This window comes from Periplaneta americana, chromosome 12, assembly GCF_040183065.1.
Source record: "Periplaneta americana isolate PAMFEO1 chromosome 12, P.americana_PAMFEO1_priV1, whole genome shotgun sequence".
Taxonomy (NCBI): Eukaryota; Metazoa; Arthropoda; class Insecta; order Blattodea; family Blattidae; genus Periplaneta; species Periplaneta americana.
The window spans coordinates 170363744-170390190 of NC_091128.1; the positions used below are offsets into that span (position 1 = coordinate 170363744).

At 37.0% G+C, this 26447-nt stretch overlaps 2 protein-coding genes across 2 annotated transcripts in view; one reads left to right on the forward strand and one right to left on the reverse strand.

The window, feature by feature from the left end:
• Positions 1-6789, reverse strand: part of Cyt-b5 (Cytochrome b5) — a 13893-nt gene extending 7104 nt beyond the window's left edge. The window contains exons 1-3 of the mRNA XM_069842521.1: positions 6554-6789; positions 6073-6201; positions 5581-5648 (exon numbers count right to left, since the gene is read on the reverse strand). Coding sequence (XP_069698622.1) covers positions 5581-5648; positions 6073-6201; positions 6554-6667 — 311 coding nt within the window. The 5' untranslated portion in view covers positions 6668-6789. The remainder of the gene's footprint in view (positions 1-5580; positions 5649-6072; positions 6202-6553) is intronic.
• A 287-nt stretch (positions 6790-7076) lies between these two features.
• Positions 7077-26447, forward strand: part of Nup214 (nuclear pore complex protein Nup214) — a 61400-nt gene continuing 42029 nt past the window's right edge. The window contains exons 1-5 of the mRNA XM_069842520.1: positions 7077-7393; positions 12853-12988; positions 16203-16411; positions 21642-21826; positions 24290-24501. Coding sequence (XP_069698621.1) covers positions 7355-7393; positions 12853-12988; positions 16203-16411; positions 21642-21826; positions 24290-24501 — 781 coding nt within the window. The 5' untranslated portion in view covers positions 7077-7354. The remainder of the gene's footprint in view (positions 7394-12852; positions 12989-16202; positions 16412-21641; positions 21827-24289; positions 24502-26447) is intronic.

A 26447-nucleotide genomic window follows, 5' to 3' on the forward strand; every position in this document is an offset into this window, starting at 1 on the left:
TTTTCCCTTGAAATTATTATTCAAGTGTTAAGTGTTCGAACATATCAGCAAATCAAGCAACAAGAAATGATGTTCGTGTAATATTTCCTGTCAATGTTGCACTATATTCTTCTATTTTGGTCGTTGTTAGTGGTAACCACTAATTTTGAGTAAAATTATCGTTGTTTTCGATTTCACAGGGACTTGTACTTTTCGAAAGGGGTTAAATACCCTACCAGTTCGGTAGTGAGGGTCCCATACAGAAGTCTCGCCCAAAAGTGGGTCGCGGCTTCGAGTAGTTTTGAAAACACTGATTAAATCCTATGAATGAAACACTGTGGTAATGTGAATAATCTAGAGTGCATGACAGATTTGAGAGTGGCATACAAGGGAAACTATATGCTAACGACAGACTTTAAATTGCTATCCTGATCATTTTGCCAAAATGGACTGGGCTCGTTCTTTTTCTGGCACCCTTCAAATTGTATGGAGCACTGGAAATTGGATGCAGTCATCCTGGGAAGCTGTATGTCCACCCAACCCGCCCCAAATACATACCTTACTTATAATATCAAAATCGTCGTGCGTGAATGAAGAACACGCCATATTTCGTGAATGTGACCTAATTTGAGGGATAGAATGAAGGGGGTTTCCGTGTCGCCAATATAGTAATAATATTACACACCTAATCTAATCTAACCTAACCTCTCATAATACTACACATCTAATCTAACCTAAACCCTCACATATAACACACCTACTCTCTCTAACTTAACCCCTCACATAATATTACACACCTGTAGTAACATTCCTCACGTTTAGTATCGTTTTGTTAGCACATACTGCCATCCCTGCTACACGCCGTGCCGGGTCCCACCTAGTGGAAGTGAATTGTGATGTTGGGGAGAAAATATGACAGCTTTCACAATTACATTCAGTTCGTTCAGTGTATGTTTTATGAAATAATAAATGTGTTAATATGATAATTCCATATACAGGGTGTAACAACTTTAATGTTTAGAATTTCTGGAACATGTTCCCTGACACGTTCTACGTCGATTAAACCTAACATACCTATATCCAAAGTTCTATAGGTTTGGAGTATTTGTACCCCAAAGTTAAATTTTTGAGTTTAATTTTATCGCTGAATACTGAAAGAAGTAACACCAATTTCCGAAAGTGACATGTCTATGTCATTATTTTTATTAGTACCATATTACATTTTAATATCAACTACTTGTGAGTATGAAAGAAGCAGTGCAAAGATGAAAAAAAATGTCCTTAAGATTCCAAACACTGTACTTCTTGAAATTTGCCAATAGGCACGTGAAAATACCTGTGCACTAGGAATCCTACGATTTGGGAACCGTGCTTGATATGCCAAAACAGCTGCTGTTGCATTGCCATCACACAGTCCATACACATAAACTATGTCGGCGTATTCCTGATGTGTGTACACAAAAGGCATGTTTTAATGGTCAAAACTCAATAAAAAGACTAGTCACAATACGGTTTATTTTTCTCACAACTGTTATTTTAAACTGTTGTCTGTTTCGTTTCCTTAGCAACCTAAACAATTTTAATTTAATTTCTTTTAAAAGTAAAATTTCCTTCATTCACTGCTTTTCAAATGTTTATGTATCTCTACTTAGTAATGCCATAAAATAGGCCTTGTATAAACGTATAATGCTTGGAGCTGCAAGAAGTTCTATTTTTTCCAGCTCTGTTATCTCTGTAACCTCTCAATTTCGGATATAGGTATGTTAGGTTTAATCAACGTAGAATGTGTCAGGGAACATGTTCCAGAAATTCTAAACATTGAAGTTGTTACACCCTGTATAGTGTGCAATAAGGATCTAAATGTGTTGTGGCTGTGATTGCATTATAGTGGCAATGTAGGGTGCAATATTCGTTACATTGGTGGCTGGATGCTCACCTTGTCCTTTTTTCCTACAGTGAAGTCACAGTAGAGTGGTTGGATTGACTTTAAAGTAGTCTGATACCAGAAATTAACAGTATAAATATCATGAAACAAGTTTATAATGTTATAATCAGGGTGCAAATTAAGATTTCTGATGTGGGGGGGGGGATAGAATCCTAGATAGAAATACAATACATAAAATTATTATTATCTTCATTCAATACAGCTCAACACTTGGTCGCACCGAGTTGCTTGTCTTGCATCTTGGTCATAATAATAATTATATCTGTGAACAGGCTTAAGATAAGATGTGTAATTCCTAAGCAATTGATTGTTGTCAGCTTACCAGTGATGGTAATACATCAATATTATTTCCTTTGCTTACTTTATACTTTATATGCAAATGTGCATATACTTTAATGTGCATCATAATCCACAGTTAATTCCCGATTTACCACGAAAATCGTCTGTAGCTGCATTTAGATTGGCAACAGGCCATGATTGTTTGGCCAAACACCTGCATAGAATTGGAATATATCAGTCCCCTAACTGTCCATTGTGCAACTCAAACCAAGAAATGGATTCAGAACACCTCAAAATCTGTGCTCCAGTGGCTGGCCATAATAATATCTTTGAAAAATATTGGAGTGCAAAAGGTCAAATGACTTTATTGTCAAACGGCTGGCATTAGAAAACAACAACTTTATATATACTTTATATTAAAACAATTATATTTTGTGAGGGGGAGATGGAATTTATCCCTGAGAGGGATGTTAATATGAATTTATGAGAGGGGGATAACTTTCCAACAGGGGGGAAATCCCCCATCCCTCCCGTTAATTCGCACCCTGTTTATAATTACTTTATGGTACTTGTCAATTTTCGCAAGTTTCCTAATTCTGACAAGTGCAATAACTGTATAACATTATACACGCGTTTCATACCTTATATTTTGTACGACAGCATTATAAAACAATAAATAAATAATATATTAAATTTGCAATGATGAATAGTTTGATTCTATAAAGAAAAGGGTTCCTACGACAACAATGATGTATTAAATAAATTATAGCATACGGCAAATCGTTTCATAACATTAATGTTATGTCTTACTTAGAGATTATAGTAGTTTTACTCCTTGGATACGATTTATGTAAGGAAGTACATTACGACTGCGTGAGCAATTGCAAAATGGCCTATAAATATACCATATTCTCAAAGTACGTCATCAAAACAGCTTCATTTACAACATCCATATGCGTATCTTTCACCCAACGCACAAACGTAGCGTATTTCTTGTATACATTTTTAAACTTTTCAAGTAATAACTTGTTTTCAGTTTCAATAGCCAATTCACAAACTTCTTGAGGAATATTACATTCATCCATTTTGTACGAGTTTCCTAGTTACCATTTCATTAGTAACTTCATTGTTGACTGTGACGTATATAACATTGACAAACATTCATCAAATTAATGTGATATATTAATATACATTTTCTTTTCTAGCAAAGACATAAATTATTCTATGCAACCGGGAATTAGCCTTCGAGTTAGCAAATCTGTTGCCCTCAGTGCTTAATTATCATCATAATACCCTTGATATATAAATAGCAATTATGACACAAATTATGCCGTCATGGACAGCTTCAAATACTTGAAGTGTACTATAAGCAGTAACATCAGCTGCTGTCAAGAAGTCAGAAGGAGGATAGCAATGGCCAAGAAAGCTTTTAACAGAAAAAGGAGAATATTCTGTGGACCTCTGGAAAAAGAACTAAAGAAGAGACTAGTGATGTGCTTTGTATGGAGTGTGGCATTATATGGGGCAGAAACATGGACATTACGACGAAGTGAAGAGAAGCGAATAGAGGCATTTGAAATGTGGATATGGAGAAGAATGGAATGTGTGAAATGGACAGACAGAATAAAAAATGAAGTTGTGTTGGAAAGAGTGGGTGAAGAAAGAATGATGCTGAAACTGATCAGGAAGAGGAAAAGGAATTTGTTGAGTCACTGGCTGAGAAGAAACTGCATACTGAAGGATGCACTAGAAGGAATGGTGAACGGGAGAAGAGTTCAAGGTAGAAGAAGATATCAGATGATAGACGACATTAAGATATATCATATTATGATCATATGAGGAAACAAAGAGGAAAACAGAAAATAGGAAAGATTGGAGAAAGCTGGGTTTGCAGTGAAGACCTGCCTTTGGTCAGAACACTAAATGAATGGATAGAAGTCATGGCGTTTTGGTAGGCATGATAATATTTTACGCTCTGGTACAAGACTGTGGCGTATTATAAACGATTTTCACTAACGATAAATACTGTTTATAATGCTGGTGCACAAAAAAAGAAACGTATTGCTTAAGATACTGAAGATATTATGAAAACTTTGAAACAAAATGCTCCTATTCCCACCCCATTGTAACTAGGCACTTGACAGTTAATTGCGCTGGCAACCCTTTCCATTAAATATTTGATGAACGCTAAGCGGTAACCTTCTGAACCAATCAGAACATAGCAATCAGCTGCTATGCGGAACGCTGTGTTGTCGATTTGCTACACGCTGCATTACATGGTAATACCACAGTCTACTATATACAGTCACGAAGCTTGAGTTTTGAGGGTGCTAGAAACAATAGACTGTGACGGTTCTATTTTGCATTGCCTATAATGAGGCGATATTAGCGATCTTAGTGGTGAGCAACTATCTAATGTTTGCATATTTACTACGTATTGAGCTTCGCGACTGTATATACTAGACTGTGGTAATACTACCACGTGCGCAATTCGCGTTTTAGTATTATAAATAGTTTGTAGTGCCGCTGTGAAATACAGTAAAAAAAAACTCGCAGAGTGAGAATCCTTTGCGTATGGACATAATAGTAAGTTAAGTAGTCTGGCATGAAGAAGTCAGCTGTTGTGTAGTGGTCTTTGTGGCAACGTCGCACTTCTCACTATCAACATTACGTAAAGCTGTTAATAGGTGCATAATTACAACGACTTGAGTGTAGAATACAATTAAAGGAAAAACACAAGAGAACAAAGGCAGAAAGTTAGATGATGTCATATGTAGGGAGAATGATGGGCAAGGTAATTTTGGCAGAGTAAAAGTAGGGTACAGACTTAAAAGTGGAGTAGAAGGGGCGGGGGTACGTTCACCTACCCGTACGAGACCTTATTAGTACTGTAAATCTTCACATAACTAGTCATTTGTTCCGATCATAATATCCACAAAAGGGAAAACAGAAAATGGGGCAGGACTAAGCTGCCAGTCTAGGGTTCTCATTTAGCGAACCACACAGCAACGATTCCGGGGGGGGGGGGGAGAAGAGCAATTCGTGCCGTCTACACAGACTCTATTCTTACAATGTCGGACATTTCTGTTAATATTACGTGATATAGTAACACGACGAATACTTTCTACCTATGTTCAATATTTAAACAAAATATAACAGAAAAGCGCAGAAAATTCACTGTTTATTTTTCTTCATGACGGAGATGAATTATACGAAATAAAAACACAAACAATTGCACACGTCAGCGAACTCCGCTCATGAAACTACAAAATATTACTGCACAATATGTGAAAATATTTCATACGCACAAATGAAGTCTCACACTCAATCCAACATGAATTAAGAAACCTAAACACTCCATATAAATCGTTATTCACCTTGGATTTCTGTCGTCCTTCTCGGGTTGCCATGTCAGTTTCTTCTCCTGTGTTTCTATCCGATCTTCCTGTAAAGGGACAACACACCAAATTTGTATTTTTTCAATTCTGCTTTTATTATCACCGCATGTAACTACACTACATTTGAAGTATTCAGAAGTATGCCGAAGGCTTACGTGTAGGCCTATATTAAAAAAAATTTCGTCTTAGACGAAAAGTCACCGTATTTTAACATTTACGATTAGGTCTGAGTCGACAGGACATTTGCATTTGCAAGAGAAACATATAGAAGCTATAGTACAATGTAAATGCTAATTACCTATGTAAACATTTTTGTCTACACTGTTCACACATTTATAATTTAGGGCCTACATATAAACGAATTTAAGTCACATTAGAAATCGCTAATTACATTTATGACAAAGATTTGATGACGCACAATGAAATTAGTTGTTAGGCCTAAACACGGCAAATGCTACAATTTTTACATACCTCCACAAGCTCTCCAACTATATATTTTTTCATCATCTCCCTTGCATCTGTGGAATGACCAACATCTTCAAATGCTTCTGTACCATCTTTTCCAGCTTGTTCCAGTAGAACTTCTTCGCCACCAGGATGCTGTGAAATAGTACACAACAATAAATTATAATGAATATGGAATTTATGATAGTCACACATCACTACTCGCAACGACGAAATCAAAGCTACAGTCTACGGAATTGTCGTATCTCAATTACATCATTCGTCAAGGTTAAATGGTCGCATAGTTCAAGCACTTGCCCTTACAATGAAATGAACGCAGAAGATAAATTTTGAATAAATACAAAAGTCTACAATACTCTAACAAATGTTTGTCATATTTGCTTAATGCAGAAAGAGACAAGTAAAGCACATCATTGTTGCAAGTCACTATAACCACTATAATACGTTTACAGTGGAATACCGAAGAAATTAGCCTAACTATACCTACCTCATTCAAGAACTCAGTTACATTGTACACCGAATTGTGAATTACTATCCACGCTCCCTGACTATTATTCTTGTGTGCCACTTCATCGCGTCGATATAGTTTCGGACTAGCCATTTCTGGATATAATTTCAATTACGCGACTCACACAAACGAACACCAAACTACGAAAGCACCCAAAGCACCTACGTCTCTTATCTCAGCTCTCAATGGTGCGACTCGTACAGCTGTCTGGAAGATCGTGACTTTTCGTGCTTTCTCGTTAGACCAATTGAAAACTGAAAGTCATTTTATCAGAATAGGGAACATGCGAAAACAGAATATATTTTATAAATGATTATATAAATCTTTACATAAATAACTTTATATTTTAAAATATATATAAAGGATATTTCGAGAAATATGTTAGTTAATTTTATGCTGCATAGATATACAAATATTATAATTGTAGTTCAAAATTTAAATTCGTTGTTGGTAGCTCTGTATATACATAAATTTAACATTTGATAGGAAGTACGTCATATGAATTGAGATGCGACGAAGCAGAGCGAAGGTTAACCGCACAATAATACAATTTCTCATATGATCATGCTTGAGCTTGTGTACAATATAACAGGAAATTCGTAATCGTAATACTTACGCACTGTGCTCTATCTGGTGGCAGCATCTAGAAGATCAGAGTAACAGTATATTGTACAATATTAATATATTGTCATTTGTGCATAACGAACATAACGAATGCATGTTGTATATTGATATGATCTTCACTAATTAAGACGTAGTTCTCCCAGAATCTAATCGACCATGTCAGTAGCTCCACCAGCGAATCCCAGAGACGTACAGGTAAGGAAAGACAATAAAGTGAGGTTAGGAGCATAACATAACCAAAAACTTAGGGGAAGAGAAAGGGGCTTGTTGAGATAATTTATATTTTGTGAAGTTATACTTGTCATCTTCAATGCAGTAACTGCTTTGGTGTGGAGCTCTGTTAAAAACTCACCAATTCAGCATTTCTACTAAAAGGAGTTTACAGAGTTTGGACTAAGCACTAAAAAGTTTATGCAATAATTTCCTCTGCTAGAAGAACACAGGCATAGATCTATTTTAAGTCCTTCAAAGACTCATAATTCTGGCGGGATTTTTCCAAAGCCGTAATTTGGATTTTTGCCCGACTCTCTAGACCTATTAGACTAAGTTTTTGTGGGATTCCCTTGACATGGTGTTAACGTGACGCTTACCAATACCAGGTTAAGTTAATATTATTCATTCACCTATCTTCAATTTCAAAGCGTTACTGGTTATTCCGACTACTATGACATTGTTATCTTACTTTAAAATTCCAACCTTGTGCACACAAAATAAATTATTGGCGCTGGAAAGTGCCTTTTCGTAAGCATGATGATGTGCATTCGACAAACGCAGAAAAATCTGCCCTTTTTAGTATTTTGAGATATATTTGTCAGTGAGGAATCCGTATACTGAAATTTTCCCCGAAATTGTGTGGCGCCCGTATTAGACGTAAAAGTGGTATTATACCAAAAAAAAATAAAACAAATGGTAGAAATAAAAATTGCCACCCAGCCTGGATTTGAACCTGTGACCTTCCGTACCGTAATCAGTTGCTCTACCAACTGAGCTAAGGGAACTGTTGTGAGTACTTTCTTCTGAAAGGTTCATATTGAAATCAAAGTATGTGCGTTTGCGAGTAAAATTCGATAGTTTAAGTCTAGGTGTAAATAACGTAGGCGATGTAATTATGTAGAAAAATGTAATCTGTTTATTTTTAATTCGTGGAATTGAGTCTGCACAATGCAAATAAAAATAAAACATGAAAATGCTTATTAGTAATAATTTGGTTTCTTATAAAAACAATAAAACCACTTTTTAAATGTATTCTGTGATAGATTACATAGACTACATGAAAAAATTGTCATGTAAACTATACGTAGAAAACACGCGTAGACTTAAAATTACAGTCTACGGCATATCACTTTCAAACTCTTGGAGGCAATAAAATTGCATGTTTTTTTTTAGTAGATCTTTTTTCCGTGCTTTCAAGCAACACATTTTTGGGGAAACTGCAATTCTGTGCCACTTTCTACGAATGTTTCGCACGATGGGATCTATTTTACTCAGCGCTATAATACATAATAATTAAAATATTCCATGCGATGTCATATGTCATATTATCGTTGCTTACGGGATTACACAGAAATTGTCATGATTCACAGAGACCTACTCTCGATCGTGCTATGCGCCAGCTTGTGTAATCCCGTAAGCAACGCATATTATAGTAGTTACTTACCGTTCCTTTCCTCAGCTTTTAGTGATAGCTCTGAGCGTAGAAAAGAATACTAGTAATGTAGAAGTCCCGAGTTCGATACCTATTAAATTTATCTTTTCTTTTACTTTCTTAGGGTTACCATATTTATTCTACAGCTGTACAGTATTTAAAAACATGTTTGTCGTATAGTCAATTAAAATAACAAAGGAATGTGATAGTATATTGCTTTCGTTTTCTTAATGCAGTGCCTTATTATGACTAACCTCAACGAACTTTCACAGATTACTGGTGAGTAATTACTATTATTATACGAAGATTGTAGCACGTTCATTTTCACTCTTGGTAAAGCCAACTCAAAATAATTGATTGTTGTCTGATAACTAGACCTCGGAATTTTAGGCCCTTAAAAACCAACTTTTAGGCACCTAAAATAGGCTCTAAATGTATCATGAAATAGGCGCTGAAATACAATTTCGGACCCTCAATGCGTTCCTACCTACTCAAACTACAATAACTATAAAAATTCAATTAATTAGTTAATATTATGCATTACGATATAGCAACAAAAAGTGAAAATATTGTCGTTAGAAACTTAATTTCTTTATGCTTTACTTTTCTTAACTTGGTTGTTTAACGACGCTATACTATCAACTATTGGATTATTTAGCGTCGATGGAATTGGTGAGGTGACTCCGAGGATTCACCACAGATTACCTGACATTTATCTTGCGCGTGGGGAAAACCTCAGAAAAAATAAACTAGGTAATCAGTCTAATCGGAAATAGAACACACGTCCGAAATTATGTCTTAAATTATGAATAATTATTTATGAATTCATCGGCCTCATACTCTATGGCTGTTGCCGTATCAATATCAGTTTAAATAATTTACTAATGAATTTACAATTAACACATTTTTACATTAGTACCGGTAACTGAATTTGCTGGGTCACTGGTTAGGAAGAAACTGCGTACTGAAGGATGCAATGGAAGGAATGGTGAACGGGTGACAAGTTCGTAGCAGAAGAATATCAGATGGTAGACGATATTGAATCATATACGGAGACAAAAGGGAAGACAGAAAATAGGGAAGATTGAAGAATGCTGGATTTGCAGTAAAAGACCTGCCCTTGGGCAGAAAACCATGCATTTTACGCGTTGTGTAGAAATTAATTTTACTCGTTAACTTCCCAACCCTGGGTACAGTACGTTTTTTAGACTAGTAGACTCCGTCACACGGGAACTCTAGCGACCCAAGACCGCGCCAAGAAGCGATTTTATCTATCATTATCCTCCCTGAATCCTACAATTTCGAGCAACATGCAGCATAATTTAATTTTTATTTCATAATGAGTAAGATACCTCTCATTGAAGTTCTGGCTGATATGTAGGCCTACATTTATTATCGGGCAGTACATCTGACTTGGCGATATGTGTCAGAGGAAGAACAATTAATTGTTTGTGTACATCTGAAGTCTGACTACTATAATATGTAGCTAACAGGCGATGTATGCATTGGCGAGAGAAAGGAACTGGCCACTATAATCCATTATCTCCTGGCATAGTTGCCTCATGATTGATGCCTTATTGGTGTTACTTATGAGGTTCAAACAATGATTAAGAAATCTGCAATGCTTGGGGAAAGTGGCATAAGTCAATTTCCACAAAAAGTTTTTGTTAGTTTATTGGCAACTTACGGAACATATGCTCGCTTGGGAAAAGAGACATAGGTATTCCAAATCGACATAAACCAGTCTGAAGATAGTTTTTTCCTTCTCCTGTAAAAATTAACATTTTTGACTTGTGCCACTTTTTCTCGAGCACTACAGAAATTATGTTAAAGCAGTTTTTCGAAGTGATGTCATACTGCAGTCACACAGTCTGATAATTACGTTCTAATGAAATTTTAATTATCTCTAAAAAAATCCATATCCGTAATTGCAATTATCTGATAATCCTCTATAGTATGAGATTATTCCTAGATACTATATTTTTTTAGATTCCCCATAGATAATAGTCGCACATGGTCAAGTCTGACGACCATGTGACCGTGACCTCCGTTGTAGGAGGTTACTAAACCTTACCACTGTGCTGGAGGCGGATTCTCGAGTTTCCCTCCATTGATCTGAACCAATGTCGCTACTGATTAACAAGTCATCTGATGCAGCACTGCTATCACTACACACTACTATTGGCTGACAATTAGGAAGGAGGAGATGAACATTATATTGTTTCACTCTTTAAGATTGACACATGCCCAGACCAACGGAGTTTTGTAAGTTGTTCCCCTATAGTAATGATTCTGTCTTCAAAAACCTACTTTTCCAAAGAACCGTGAGCAGTGCATGTTGTGGCAGAACCTTACTGAAAATATGCATTTGAATAATTGTATAGGGTGTCTCTCTGCATTTATAATGTTATAAAAATAGGGGCCCTATTATTCTTCTTGTACTTGTGGAGTTCCCGCGTAGTGGTTGCTGCAAAAAAATGCCTTATGGTACTGAATACGAGAGGGCATTGCATTAAAAAAAAACACATCTCTTATTTTGTTATTTCAAATATGTGGGAAATACGTCCCTCAAATAAATAATTACAGCGCTACATAAAAACGTAGGTAGATTAACATGATAAACAAATTAATTAATCAGGTCTCAAGACCTTTTCACTAAGTAGGTACCAGTCTCTTTTATATTCTGAGCTATCATTGCGACCTGAAGAAAGTAGTTTTTAAGAGAATGGGTACATTCAATAAGATGATGACTATCGTTAACTTTTCAACCTTTGAGTGTTGTATAATTTAGAATTTGGTTTTGTATACTTCGTTTCCCATCAGCTGCTTGTTTATGCAGATGACGTGAATATGTTTGGAGAAAATCCACATACTATTAGGGAAAACACGGGAATTTTACTGGAAGCAAGTAATGAGATAGGTTTCGAAGTAAATTCTGAAAAGACACAGTATATGATTATGTCTCGTGACGAGAATATTGTACGAAATGGAAATATAAAAATTGGAAATTTATCCTTTGAAGAGGTAGAAAAATTCAAATATCTTGAAGCAACAGTAAGAAATATAAATGACACTCTGGAGGAAATTAAACGCAGAATAAACATGGGAAATGTCTGTTATTATTTGGTTGAGGATCTTTTGTCATCTAGTCAAATTAAAAAAAAAAAAAAAACTGAAAGTATAATTTATAAAACAGTTATATTACCAGTTGTTCTGTATGGTTGTGAAACTTGGACTCTCACTTTGAGAGAGGAACAGGTTTAAGGGTGTTCAAGAGTAAGGTGCTTAGGAAAATATTTGGGGCTAAGAGGGATGAAGTTACAGGAGAGTGGAGAAAGTTAAATAATACAGAACTGCACGCATTGTATTCTTCACCTGACAATTAGGAGCATTAAATCCAGACATCTGAGATGGACAGGGCATGTAGCACGTATGGGTGAATCCAGAAATGTGTGTAGAGTGTTAGTTGGGAGACCAGAGGGAAAAAGACCTTGGGGAAGCTGAGACGTAGATGGTAAGATAATATTAAAATTAATTTGAGGGAGGTGGGATATGATAGTAGGGACTGGATTAATCTTGCTCAGGATAGGGACTGATGGCGGGCTTATGTGAGGGCGGCAATGAACGTCTGGGTTCTCTAAAAACAGTTTGTAAGTAAGTGTACTTTGTTTTTACTTTATTAACTTTCAACCAGAATACGAGTATTATCATCAAAATGAGTGATGTCGAAAGCATATTTGCCTTTAGCAATTGCTCTGTTCCCTGTGTAAAATTGTTGTTATGCAGCTGGAATAAAAAAAAACCTGAGCATCGTTGCAATGTGAATTGCATTGTGCGGATTATTTTATGATCAACTGACTTTTTATCACTCAAAATGCACTGATCCCAACTGTGACTGAACTCGTGAACTGACATTCCAGAGGCATGTATGCCTGAAACTCCAGCTATAAAAGAAGACTACAGAAAAGCAAGCAGCCATAATGATGGTAACTTATCTTACATGTTGCAGGATTTCCAGTTCAAACTTCTTTGTCGACTCAGAGTATTCACAGGACAAGATGGAATATTTACAAATGCTGTAAATTTAGTGGCTACAGCTAGCAAGTATGGACTTATATTTGTGGGCAGCCCTACCGGCATCCAAGGTAGGCAGCAAACCACTTGTGATGCTCTTCAGTACAGATTTAATGGGCACTGTGAAAAGAACAATTATCTTAATTGAGAGGGTGGGAGAAACAAAGATACTATTGAAGTACACATAAGTAAGTTTAAAATTGTTATGCATGATAATCATGAAATACTTCTTTAACATTATTGCAATAATACAGATCAAGTAATTTAACGTTCATGGAAAGTTTTCACACGCATGCACACACAAACAAATTGTGTTTATTTATCCTAATTCCATTACTTTAATTGAGAAGTTCGGGAGCAAAACATGGTAGGTGACATTTTAGTGTTTTGAAGTTATTAGGTAAGTAAACATTTATACATGTGGTTACCAGGAAACTAAAATCTGTATACTTCTGTTAGAAAACTAACTACTGCATTAGACGTAGAATGTAAGATACCATATTATACACTACATATCTCATTTTTGACCAAAATGTCAGTTACTGTACAGACATTACACGCAATCACAGAAAATTCCAGGAATCCAGTGTCACTTTTTTTGGTGTGGGGGAACATGGGGGCAGTAAACTTTGCTACATTTTTGGCGATGTAGTTTTGCAATGGCTATATTTTCTGCATGAAGGAAGTGAATTAAGCACGAAATTCACAGCTTGTTTCTCAGTTGTACTGCCCATTTTCTACTAACAATTCACAACAGAAAATAATTATACTAGCTCTCAAAGCAGCACTTTAATAATAATAATAATAATAATAATAATAATAATAATAATAATAATAATAATAGAAATAAATTACGCACAATGTGCATTGACTTATATGTCATTTACAAGTTCACTGATGGACCATATTCTTGCTGTACATCTCGTGATATGGTATCTGTCGCACGGTTGGGCACACAGTTTACACACGCATGAATCCCTTGGGTCATGAAAACTTGTTGTCACACACATTTTGAAATGGAAACCATGCACAGCTAGTCCTGTTACTAAGTGTCTCATCTGAAAGTTTGTCTCAGTCCACTCGCGTCACGTCACTGCCTCAGTAGTGTAGAACTCCTTCCATACTTCATCCTTCTTCCTCCGCAACTCTTCAAGCAGCTTCTTGTAGCACTCTGTAGATGGCAGCTGTAGGTTGATCCTCAGATCCTCCACTAGATATGTCTCTCGGGCTAGTATGTAGGTCAATCTCGATGGTGCAAATTTTGAAATCCCCATTATCCTCTTCAAGAACCTGGCCTTGAGACTCTCCATTGCCCTCATTTGGCTTAATGTTAGATGATCCCATATAAGCTCTAGCCCATACGTGAGTGTAGGACACACTTTCGCTTCGAAAAGCCTCATAGCTGTATTCAGCAACAACAGAGTTGGAGATGTAATGTCATAGAAAGCAGCACTTAGCTTCCCAGTGATTCACTTAATATACAGCTCATTTATGAATCTACTCAGAATAATTCATCATCGGTAATATTTGACTGGTCCCTATTTTCTGAATATACCTGGTAGAGGCCTGATGGCCTTATCTCTACCAGATTAAATAAATAAATGACTAAATAAATAAATAAATAAATAAATCTCGGGGTGTATGCAAGGATGGGGATTACCAGGTTTGACACCCACTTTGAACTCTGATTATCCGTCACCCTATTGACTGATTGGCAGATTATCCGACTGTCTATTTCTCGCTCTTTTTTCCTTTCACTTCAGAAATAATATAACTTATATGAAGTACTGTTTTGTATATTATATATTAGTAGGCCCTATGTATTTTTTTCTAGGGAGTGTTATTATAAACCTTTATTATTAAGACAGTATTGTTTACTGTTGGAATTGCCGTTCTATAACCGTCATTAACAATCAGACTTAAATTAGTGGACTTCTAATCCACAACCTCGCGAGTTAAGTTACAAGACCATAGAGGAAATTACAAAATCTTTCATGGCACGGATTATCCGATTATTTCGATTAACTGTTCAGTCCATCCCCTTCATTACCACGGATAATACTGTACATATTTAAATTTGAGTATTTTTTAATTCATAATCGTTTTTCCTTCTCTGATTTTTCACTGTTAGAGTAACAAAATCTACATCGACATGGCATAGTCATCCTTCAGTGTAATCCCTGTGCTTGGTGCTGCGGCACATTCAAATTATAATAATGCTATCTTTATTATAGAGAGAGCCACAAATAACTGTTGATTAAATATATATGTAATTATTGTGTAAGTATAATAATGACACAAGCATTTTTTATTACACAAAATTAAACGGAAGTTGTTGAGTCACCGATTTGAAGCGAGTTTCAGCTTATATGTCAGAGAAGTTGCCTATTATTCAAGGCGTTCAATCTCAACTTGAGAACATGTATGGTATAACTCGTAGCAACAGATGGCGGTCTGTACGGTCTATGTGCTACCATAACCTCTTTCGAACTGTGTTTTGCGCGGGCAAGTCGTACGCAGGATATTTGTTATCATCGGTTGCATACGGCGACATTCCACAACACAAATCAAATGCTCCGTGTCCATGTTGACCGTCGAAATTAATGTCAACAAATACGTAAATAATCGTCTTAACCCTCTCCCCATTTCCTGACAGTACGTGTTTCCAAACAGTTCACATTCCTGCCACTACCGGCGTTACCGTACGTATCGGTACGTACTCTTCAGAATGAACGCCGTACTTGCCAGGAAACTTCTCTGGCACATGGGTAATACACCTCTGTGGAAGTGTAGGAAGATTGAATTCTCTAGGCTCATCGGCTAGCCACATGACGGCATACAGCGAGCCATGACACACCCAGTACTAAAATATTAATAAATATACCACAACATAATAATAATAATAATAATAATAATAATAATAATAATAATAATAATAATAATAATACAAAATATTTAAAATACCGATAATGTAAATTGTGAACAGTTTTAATAATGATTCCCCTTCCCCCCCCCCCTTGACAAAATTCTGCGTACACCAGTTCTTCACCTGATACTGCAAAGTATGGAACTTTATGGTTATATCAGCCTCATCATCAACTGAAATCTTATTGTATCTATAGTGTTTCCAGATTATTCATTGACGACATTATTGTTAAACAGAATAAGTGACAAAGGGCCCAAGTTTTATCACCTTCTTACCATTTAATTAATTCCCCCCCCCCCCCCCCATTTGTATTTGTCATATGAATTACACTTATAAACTCAAATATTTTATCTTGTTAGTTATCTCATCATCAAGCCTCTTTGGACTGGAACACCCTAGTGGAGGCACTGGTGGAGAGATCACCAATTATCCTCGGCGAGAAGTGCCTCTTCCCTCACAGCCCACCCACCTCAGTGTCAGCTGCGATCAGAATCTCTTGGTGGTCGCCATCAAGAAAGATGGATGTGCGCATGCACTCATTTATAGTGTGCCATCATTTGTGGCCAAGGTGAGTTCACGACAGTTAGCAATACTTAATTGAATTTCATAGCCAGCCTTCTCTAAAATTCTCTATTCTTCATTTATAGTGTGCCATCATTTGTGGCCAAGGTGAGTTCACGACAGTTAGCAATACTTAATTGAATTTCATAGCCAGCCTTCTCTAAAATTCTCTATTCTTCATTTATAGTGTGCCATCATTTGTGGCCAAGGTGAGTTCACGACAGTTAGCAATACTTAATTGAATTTCATAGCCAGCCTTCTCTAAAATTCTCTATTCTTCATTTATAGTGTGCCATCATTTGTGGCCAAGGTGAGTTCACGACAGTTAGCAATACTTAATTGAATTTCATAGCCAGCCTTCTCTAAAATTCTCTATTCTTCATTTATAGTGTGCCATCATTTGTGGCCAAGGTGAGTTCACGACAGTTAGCAATACTTAATTGAATTTCATAGCCAGCCTTCTCTAAAATTCTCTATTCTTCTAACGACGTAAATAAAGTTATAGGACAAAAACGCTGGACTAGATAAAGAGCTGCTATTATCGGGATACTTTCCAACAGATGTCTGTCTGTCTGGAAACGGATTTTGTGGATTTTTCGGTCCCTTGAAGTTCGTCTTAATGAGGGTTTACTGTATACCGAAAGCAACTTTGATAGTCAAGGGAATTGAAAGTGATAATGCTTTTTTCTTTCTCCTGAAAAATCTGTTTAAATGCACATAGTGGATTTTAGAGCTGCAGCAACGACATACTCTTTTTTAGGAGTCGTCCTCAGTGGTCCTGTAGCTTATTGCATATCCCAAGAGCAATGATCATGTAATTATTCATTGTCTTTGACAATCTACACTAGGAATGTTGAAGTAATCCTTCTTCCTAAGACCATAAGAATGTGGATATAAAGGAAAAATTGAGTCGGTGTCTGGTAGAGTTCCTGGGTAGCTCAGTCGGTAGAGCATTGGTGCACTTAGCTAAAGGTCCCGGGTTCGATATCCTGACCTGGAACAATTTTTTCCTTGAAATTATTCAAATCAGCTTCACAGGGAGCTATACCTGAAAGCTAGATTTGCATAATACACATCACTGTTCGTTAACAGAAAACCACAATTTAAGTCACGCAGAGGTTGTGTGCACTCAATGTTGGCTGTTTGGCGTTTGTCAACCCACTTTGAGGTATGTGGATATAAAGGAAAAATTGAGTCGGTGTCTGGTAGAGTTCCTGGATAGCTCAGTCGGTGGAGCATTGGTGCGCTTAGCCAAAGATCCCGGGTTCGATACCCAGCCCTGGAACAGTTTTTCCCTTCAAATTATTCAATTTTTTCTCAATTCGTAATCACACACAAAAACTTCAAGGATATAATTATAGTCCCATTATAGTCATGATTTTCTCTTTTATAAATAATGATTTACTGTGAAGAATAGAAAATGGACGTAAGAGAGAGAATAATTTTGTCCAGAGGCTCTAATTTAGGTTTGGAGGTCTTTAACGAGCTGGAAAATTTCGACACTGGACACACAGCTTGAAGTCCCTTCCAGAGGACTTTCGTTCCTGATTTTTGCATCCTGAAAAATCCATCAGCCCCCAGTTATGGCTCTTACTGCCCTTTTCTGATCTAAGAATATCTTCTGGATGTAGCAACTAGTCGATCATATTTAACAATGTTTTGGAAATAAGCAAAGTAAGCTGTTCTAACATACTGATGTTGGTTGGTTGGTTGGTTTGTTGGTTGGTTGGTAGGTAGCCAATGCTCTGGTATCATGGCAATGAAGCCATCAGCCGTCTTGCAGTCCAGTATTTTTCTCTGATGTTGAGATGAACAGGCAAAGCTTCGTAATTTTCCAGGTGGAGCTTATCCATGATTGTCACTTTCCACATAAAACACAATTGGGTGAGAGGGAGATACTGATTCTACAGTATATAAATGAGCTGACAAACAACCACGTCCGGTCAGAAGACAGAAGGCTGCCACTGCTGAATTTCTTGGTTCTTCAGGGATGATATTTAAATTTTGGATGATTTATCTTTAGCTAATTCCTTTATCCTGTTCAAAAATTTTTGTTTGTATTGGAATTTTTTAACAGAAATAAATGATTTTTGAGTAATTTGGTTTTGTATTAGGGTGCAGCCTTTCTTAGCCAGTTGATCCGTCAATTCATTACCTGCAATGCCGCAATGTGCTGGAACCCATTGCAGAACTACACTGCCGAGCAAAAAAAACGCAACACTTGAATAAATTTGAAATATCAATCCGTAATACAAATTATAACATTTCTGTGTGCTTCTATGGACCTGTTTGTGTTAGGCAAGTGTTAATTCATGTTTTGGGAAGAAAAGTATACCCATTGGGTCGTATGTAACACCCTCTTTGCCACTTTCTGTCCGGTACTGTATATTTATTACTGTGCCATTAAAATTTACAACTCTAAACCCAAGCAGCTAAAACAAAGTTACAACACTATAGTTTTCTTTTTTTGCTTATAATGGAATTCTGTGATATTGAACTCAGTTTTAAACAACATTTAAGAGAGTTAAGATACCGTTAACCCCCGAGAACGCCGCTAGAGTAGTCATGTTGGAAAAAGATGACCGCAGCTTACGTTATGTGGCTCAGGTGTCGCATACATGGTTCTGTAGCTCTTGAAGAGTATCTGGAGCATGATGACGGACATTTCTTCCTAAAATGTCCCATAGATGATCAATTGGGTTAAGATCCGGACTACGTGACGGCCATTGCATGAGTTGGATCCCTACTTCATTGAGGTACTGGAGGACGTATCGCGCCACGCAAGGACGTGTATTGTCCTGCATGAGCACGAAATTGTCACCAATAAATGATGCAAAAGGAAGAACATGTTGCCCAAGAATTTCTTCAATGTAGTGATGGGCAGTAAGAAACCCATCTTCCACAAAACAAGATTCGTTCGTGCAATCAAACTGACGTCTGTCCACACCATCACTGAACCGCCCTGAAATGCTGTCCTTGATGAAAAGTTGCATGGAGAATACCTTTCTCCAGTCCTCCACACTTTTTCTCTTCCATCTTGGGATCTGAGGCAGAATCGGGACTCATCTGAGGACAAAACTGTTCCCCACTGTTTGTCAGCCCATTCCTGATGTTCCCTTGAAAATTGTAAGCGAGCTTGACGATGTTGTCTTGTAAGTTCTGGGCCAAGAGCAGATCTTCTGGAGATCAGGCCAGCATCATGTAACCTCCTCCTCACAGTTCACTTGCTGACATTCACATCTCGCACTTAGTCTAGTCTATTTCTGGCTTCGACCGCAGTGGTGTGGCGGTTACGCAGCACTTGAAGGCGCAAGAACTGTTCATCTATAGCAAGAAGTTGACCTTTTCCTACCATATCTTGGTTTTCGAGAATATGAATCAAGTTCCTTGTATCTTTGCACTGTACGTGAAAACGTCGACGGAGTTGTATGCAACACCTGAGCCACATAACGTAAACTGAGGTCATCCTCTACCAACGCGACTGCTCTAGCGGCGTTCATGGGGTTTAACGTCATCTTAACTTTCTTACATGTTGTTGAAAACTGAGTTCAATATCACAGAATTCCATTGTAACCAAAAAAAGAACACTATAGTGTAGTAACTTTGTTTTAGCTGCTTGGGTTTAGAGTTGTAAATTTTAATGGCACAGTAATAAATATACAGTACCGGACAGAAAGTGGCAAAGAGGGTGTCACAAACGACCCAATGGGTATACTTTTCTTCCCAAAACATGGATTAACACTTGCCTAACACAAACAGGTCCATAGAAGCACACAGAAATGTTATAATTTGTATTACGGATTGATATTTCAAATTTATTCAAGTGTTGCGTTTTTTTTGCTCGGCAGTGTATTTCCTTGCCTAGTGTTTGGAGCTGCTTGAGCAGGATACAGCACTGAGAAGTTTTGTCAGTTTTCTGTGAACTGTTATTAGCTATAGCTTGTATAGCTGCTTTTGAGTCAGTGAGAATTACAGCTTTGGAAAATTTATTTATTATTTGAAGTAGATTGGTAAGAATAATGAATACAGCTTCAACACCTCCATCAGAGTTTGTGGAGCCCTTCCCGACTGCTTTATAGAATGAGAAAAATTTACAAGTTCCTCCAACTTCTGCACCATCACAGTTGTTTTGTAAAGATCCGTCACTGTAAATGTGTAACCAAGTTTCACAAAGATATTCACTATTAATTGTTTCTAATCTTAATTGTTTTGCAACATTTGGATTTGTATCATTTTTAACAATTGGTTCCAATAAGTTGTTTTCAGTTAGAATATTTATGTATTCCAAATTTTGTCGGATGTGGAACATATCGTTTTTAAATTTCTCAAAACCACGCTTGATAATTAGACAACAATGGTAGTTAATGTGTTCTTTTCTTAATAACAGCCCTTTTTTGTTCTCTTGATCACCAGATGAATTTATTATCATACCCTTTTTATTGTGAATTTTATTTAATTTTCGTATTTATTTTCTTTTTTATTATTATTTTATTACATTCCATTTTGTGATATTCTTCCTTACGTTTTCCATATTAACTATTTGTACTAAATGAGTTGCTTTTACTATATTCCAATGTATTTTACTTTTATTTTTCTATTATGGTATTATTTTCATGTTGTTTAGTGTCGATTTTGTTATGCTATTATTGTTATTATTTTTTTTTGTAATATGTTAGTATTCTGTTCTTACACTTTTTGTTAAATTTTCACAGCTTCTATACTTTGTGACCTGGTAGAGTGTAAGAGAAGGCCATATTAACTATTTATACTAAATGAGTTGCTTTTACTATATCTCAATGTATTTTACTTGCATTTTTCTATTATGGTATTATTTTCATGTTGTTTAGTGTCGATTTTGTTATGCTATTATTATTATTATTATTATTATTATTATTATTATTATTATTATTATTTATTTTTTTTTGTAATATGTTAGTATTTTGTTCTTTAACTTTTTGTTAAATTTTCACAGCTTGTATACTTTGTGACCTGGTAGAGTGTAAGAGAAGGCCCTATGGCCTTAATTGTGTCAGTATAAATAAATAAATAAAAAAAATAATAATAATAATAATAATTATTATGTTATTATTATTAAGTTATTATTATTATTATTATTATTATTATTATTATTATTATTAAATGCACTTGGGCTTCTTTCCTCTCTCCCAATCCATTCCATAGCCTTTGTGAATAATAATGAGGCATATCTAGTATTACATAATATCATCTGTCCTCAGAACGTTGCCTTGGTGAATGAGGTGCGGCTTTCAACAAAAGTGGACACCTCTATTCTAGAGCTGACATGGAATCCAGGCATTCCAAACATTTTGGCTGCCTGTCTGTCTGATGGAAGCATGATGGCATATGAACTGAAGTCTACTGGGGTGGATATCAGCAGCTTACCACCAGCTACACAGGCCAAGTGAGTGCTATCTTGTACTCTAAGTTATGTAAGTAAATACCTTCTGCAAGAAGAAGAGGGTGGGGGAAAAAAGAAAGAACCAGTGTTGAAGGTAAGAGTAAAGGCCCATTCCCACTTACAAAAGAACCATCCCAGGTTGTGTAAGCGTGAATTTAATGAAAATACATACTTAAGTTAATTTTCGTTCTTTAAGAAACGTGGTGATAGCAGTGGCGGCTGATTGACTGAGGCAAGTGAGGCCAGGCCTCAGTCACTTGGCTTAGCTGAAATCAAATTTTGTGTTTTTATATAATGTATTAGTTATTTGAATGAAGCATATATCGCTGTAGAAGCATTTGAAAACTTTGATGTATATAGACCTGTTTTGCAGTAAAATTTGTTCCTGAGGCCAGAATCGTTCGTGCCGGGTCTGGCGTAATGCATTTCATGTCCTTTCGCGGGCTTTGAGTTTACACTTAAAACGTTGTAGCTGAGGCACAATTCTGCTGGCCTGGTCAGGTTTCACTCGTCCCATCCATGGGCCGGCCTCAAGGGTAGAGTGGGGTGGGAATAGCAGTGGTGACTTGTCTTTCTAACTAGGCCATAAATAACAAAATTCCAGCTCTTTGGCAGGCAGAGACCCACTCGATTCTCTTCCCTTATGTCTTAGTTTATGACTTAAGCGAGGGTGTTGGACTATTGTACTTCGTAGTATATACAGTAGTGAATCTGGGCCAATGTTATGTATTTCGGGAAAATATAAACAGAAACAAATGAGAGAAATAATGCTGGTGCAGTTAATTCATTGTTAGTGTGTCCTTTTTCGAGAAGAAATAATACTGAAAGAAAGGAAGTTTTAAATAAAGAGAGAGACTACCAAGATACGACATCGCTGATAATTTTTCTGACACATAATCTTAAAACGCGAGTTTCTATTGCATCCTGGTATGGGCAACATAAATGGTTATGTGGTAATGTGATGCAAAATAAACTTCTCTTGGCCTTGTTTGTTGCTGTCAAAGGAAAAAAAGAAAAAAGAAAAGAAAGAAAGAGGAATTTCAACACATAATATGGGATGCTTCATCACACGAAACAACCACTGAAACTCAGAGCATAACAGCTTATTTCGTGAGTGAAATTATTATTTTTCATTGATAGTAATAAGAATAGACTAAGAATAGTAATAATAATAATAATAATAATAATAATAATAATAATAATAATAATACAGTAATAATGATATTAATAATATAACAATAATAATTAATATCATAAGCAAACATTTCCTATCGGAGGCACTTAAACTAGTTGCATCTGGCCTCACCAAGGATTTCGATCACCGGCCGCTACTGGGTGATAGTCGTTCGTTTCACTTTTTCCTCGTTTACGCAATATATTGACTTGAAAATCGTTGTTACTTATACCTCTTCTTGCACTCACTTGGATCCTCATAGTTCCACGACACTGTATCACAGCTCTTACATTAATGCTCTGGTCATTTTTTTCCTTAATTCACATTAATAAAGTAGTAGTGCAATCCATGACATCTTTCACTTATTCGTACACCGTCCAAATCCATAGATATGCAGCTGGAAGTGTAGGAACACGACTGCACACACTATGCTTTCAAGAACCGAAAGGGGAATTTGGACCTAAAGTAAAACAACATGTAGACAACGATAAACCATCTAATGTCATGGTTGATGCAAGTAGTTCCAGTAAACTGACAAAAAAATCACGTGAGAAGATGGTTGAGTTGTTAAGAAAGACTGCGTCACACACTGGTTCCGAACCCAGGTGGCAGACTTCTATGACACAGGGGTACAAAAGTTGATCCCACAGTATAATAAATGTCTCGGTTCCAGTGGGGAATATGTTGAAAAATAGCTCGACAATTGCTGTATCTGTTCCAATAAATCTTTTAATGAAATTGTGTTTTCTTTCTGTAAATGGTCCTATTGAAACTTACACTCCGGACACGTCTTGTACTACTGTTTTGTATTTATAACAATAATTCGAGATCTTTTTAATCACAGTGGTGTATCCAAACCTTCCATTGCTCATTTGTCTACAGAAAAAGAATGATCAAATTCATTCATTCATAGTGTTCTGTCCAAGGGCAGGTCTTTCACTGCAAACCCAGCATTCTCCAATCTTTCCTATTTTCTGCCTTCCTCTTTGTCTTCACATATGATCCATATATCTCAATGTCGTCTATTATCTGATATCTTCTTCCATTCACCATTTCTTCCAGTGCATTCTTCAGTAGACATTTTCTTCTCTGTCAGTTACCGAACCAATTTCTTTTCCTCTTGCTGATCAGTTTCAATATCATTCTTTCTTCACCCACTCTTTCCAACACAGCTTCTTCGATGAGCACAAATTGCAAATGGATTTCAATTATGCTGGTACAGTTAAGAAGAGCAAAATGTTCATTGTAAAGTACTGGGCATTGGAAACCAACCAGAGTTGATACTGTTTCAGCTGCTTTTGTTGGAGTCCTAAGGGCAAGCAGTTGGTAGTGGGATCTGAAGCAGGAACTCTGACCCAGTACAAGCCCGATTTGAAGGCAGTTAAGAACTTCTCACCTCCCAACCTCGGCAGTGGCAATGTGGCTGTTGTGAATGTGCTATGGCTGTCCAACTACCAGTTTGCAGCCGTGTACAGGGACAAAGTCAACAAGGAAGAACGCCCAGGTAACATGTGTCAATATTGTTTTCGTAAGACGTATCTAGAAGTTCAACAGATATTGGTTATATTCATTCATAGTTTTCTTACCTTCCCTATTAGAGGAATCAAACATGAAAACAGCACTATTTGCAGATGATATAGTTTTGTGGACTTCCGGATCTTACAGACATAGAGACAAAATTCAAAATTCTGCTCTTAAAGCTCTAAATCAACTACATGAATGGAATACATCAAATTTGATGACACTCAATTTAAGCAAAAGTAACTACCAAATATTTTCACTTGGTAAAAAAGAAAGAGAATTCAATACCCAATACAATGGCCAGCACTTTCCTAGGACTTATGAATCCAAATATAGATGTAGATTCATTTTCCGGGCTGAGAGGCCGTGGTCTATTAGTTGGTTTTATACCAGACGTTTCGTCTGCAACTGCGGCAGACATCTTCAGTGGAGTGGTATCCGAGGTCGCAAGACTCTTCTCGGCGTACCTGAGGCAACTGATCCTGTGTCTGGTTGTGCGAGCGTATTTATAGTGCGGCTCGCGGGCCGAGGCCTGTTGTCGCTGCGGTCCGCGCCGCTTTGTTTGCTGCTCCCGTTCTGGGTTCCGTCCTTTTGTTGTAGTGGCTTCTTATCTGTTCTGTTTAGGACCGGGTACCAACACTTGTTTAGCTTTACGCAAGGAAGAAGGCGTAAAGCTAAACAAGTGTTGGTACCCGGTCCTAAACAGAACAGATAAGAAGCCACTACAACAAAAGGACGGAACCCAGAACGGGAGCAGCGAACAAAGCGGCGCGGACCGCAGCGACAACAGGCCTCGGCCCGCGAGCCGCACTATAAATACGCTCGCACAACCAGACACAGGATCAGTTGCCTCAGGTACGCCGAGAAGAGTCTTGCGACCTCGGATACCACTCCACTGAAGATGTCTGCCGCAGTTGCAGACGAAACGTCTGGTATAAAACCAACTAATAGACCACGGCCTCTCAGCCCGGAAAATGAATCTACATCTATAGACTCCGGCCGTGAAAGCCTACACTGCAAAAAAGAATCCAAATATCTTGGAGTTATTTTCGATAGTAAGTTAACATGGAGCAACCATTTGAAATACATTTCTGAAAAAGCTCGTAAAAGATTCTCCCTTCTAAAAAGACTAGCAGGAAAGAAATGGGGATGCTCTAGGAATATTTTGAACACCACATACAAAATGTTTGGGCGGCCGGGTAGCTCAGTTGGTAGAGCAGCTAGCTACGGACTGGAAGGTCCGGGGTTCGATCCCGGGTGGTAACAGGATTTTTCTCGTTGCCAAACTTTCAGAACGGCCCCAAGGTTCACTCAGCCTTCTATAAAAAATTGAGTACCGGGTCTTTCCCGGGGGTAAAAGGCGGTCAGAGCGTGGTGCCGACCACACCACCTCATTCTAGTGCCGAGGTCATGGAAAGCATGGGGCTCTACCTCCATGCCCCCCAAGTGCCTTCATGGCATGTTACGGGGATACCTTTACCTTTACCATACAAAATGTTTATACAGCCAGTCCTGACATACTGCGGAGAAATTTTGATTACTTCACCTTTCATAAACGACATAGAATATGTTCAAAACCAAGCTCTCAGACTCATTACTGGTGGAATCAAAACAACTCCAATAGATTCTATGATATTCCTCACTAATATTAACAGCGTCAAAATGACAATAGAAGAAAAAGCACTGATTCAATATGAAAAACTTATCAGAAACAATTGGCATTCATACAGTCCTCTCTGTAGATTGAAAACTCAAAAATGTTTCATATCCATTGTTCAAGAATTAAAACAGGAAATCAATATCCCGAATTTAAAAGAAAACTTACAGATTAAACCAAACCCTTTAACTCTATCTAATATAGAATATAATCTAAATTTAACAGAAGAAATACTGAAATCAGAAGTAAACACTGAAATACTAAAACCATTG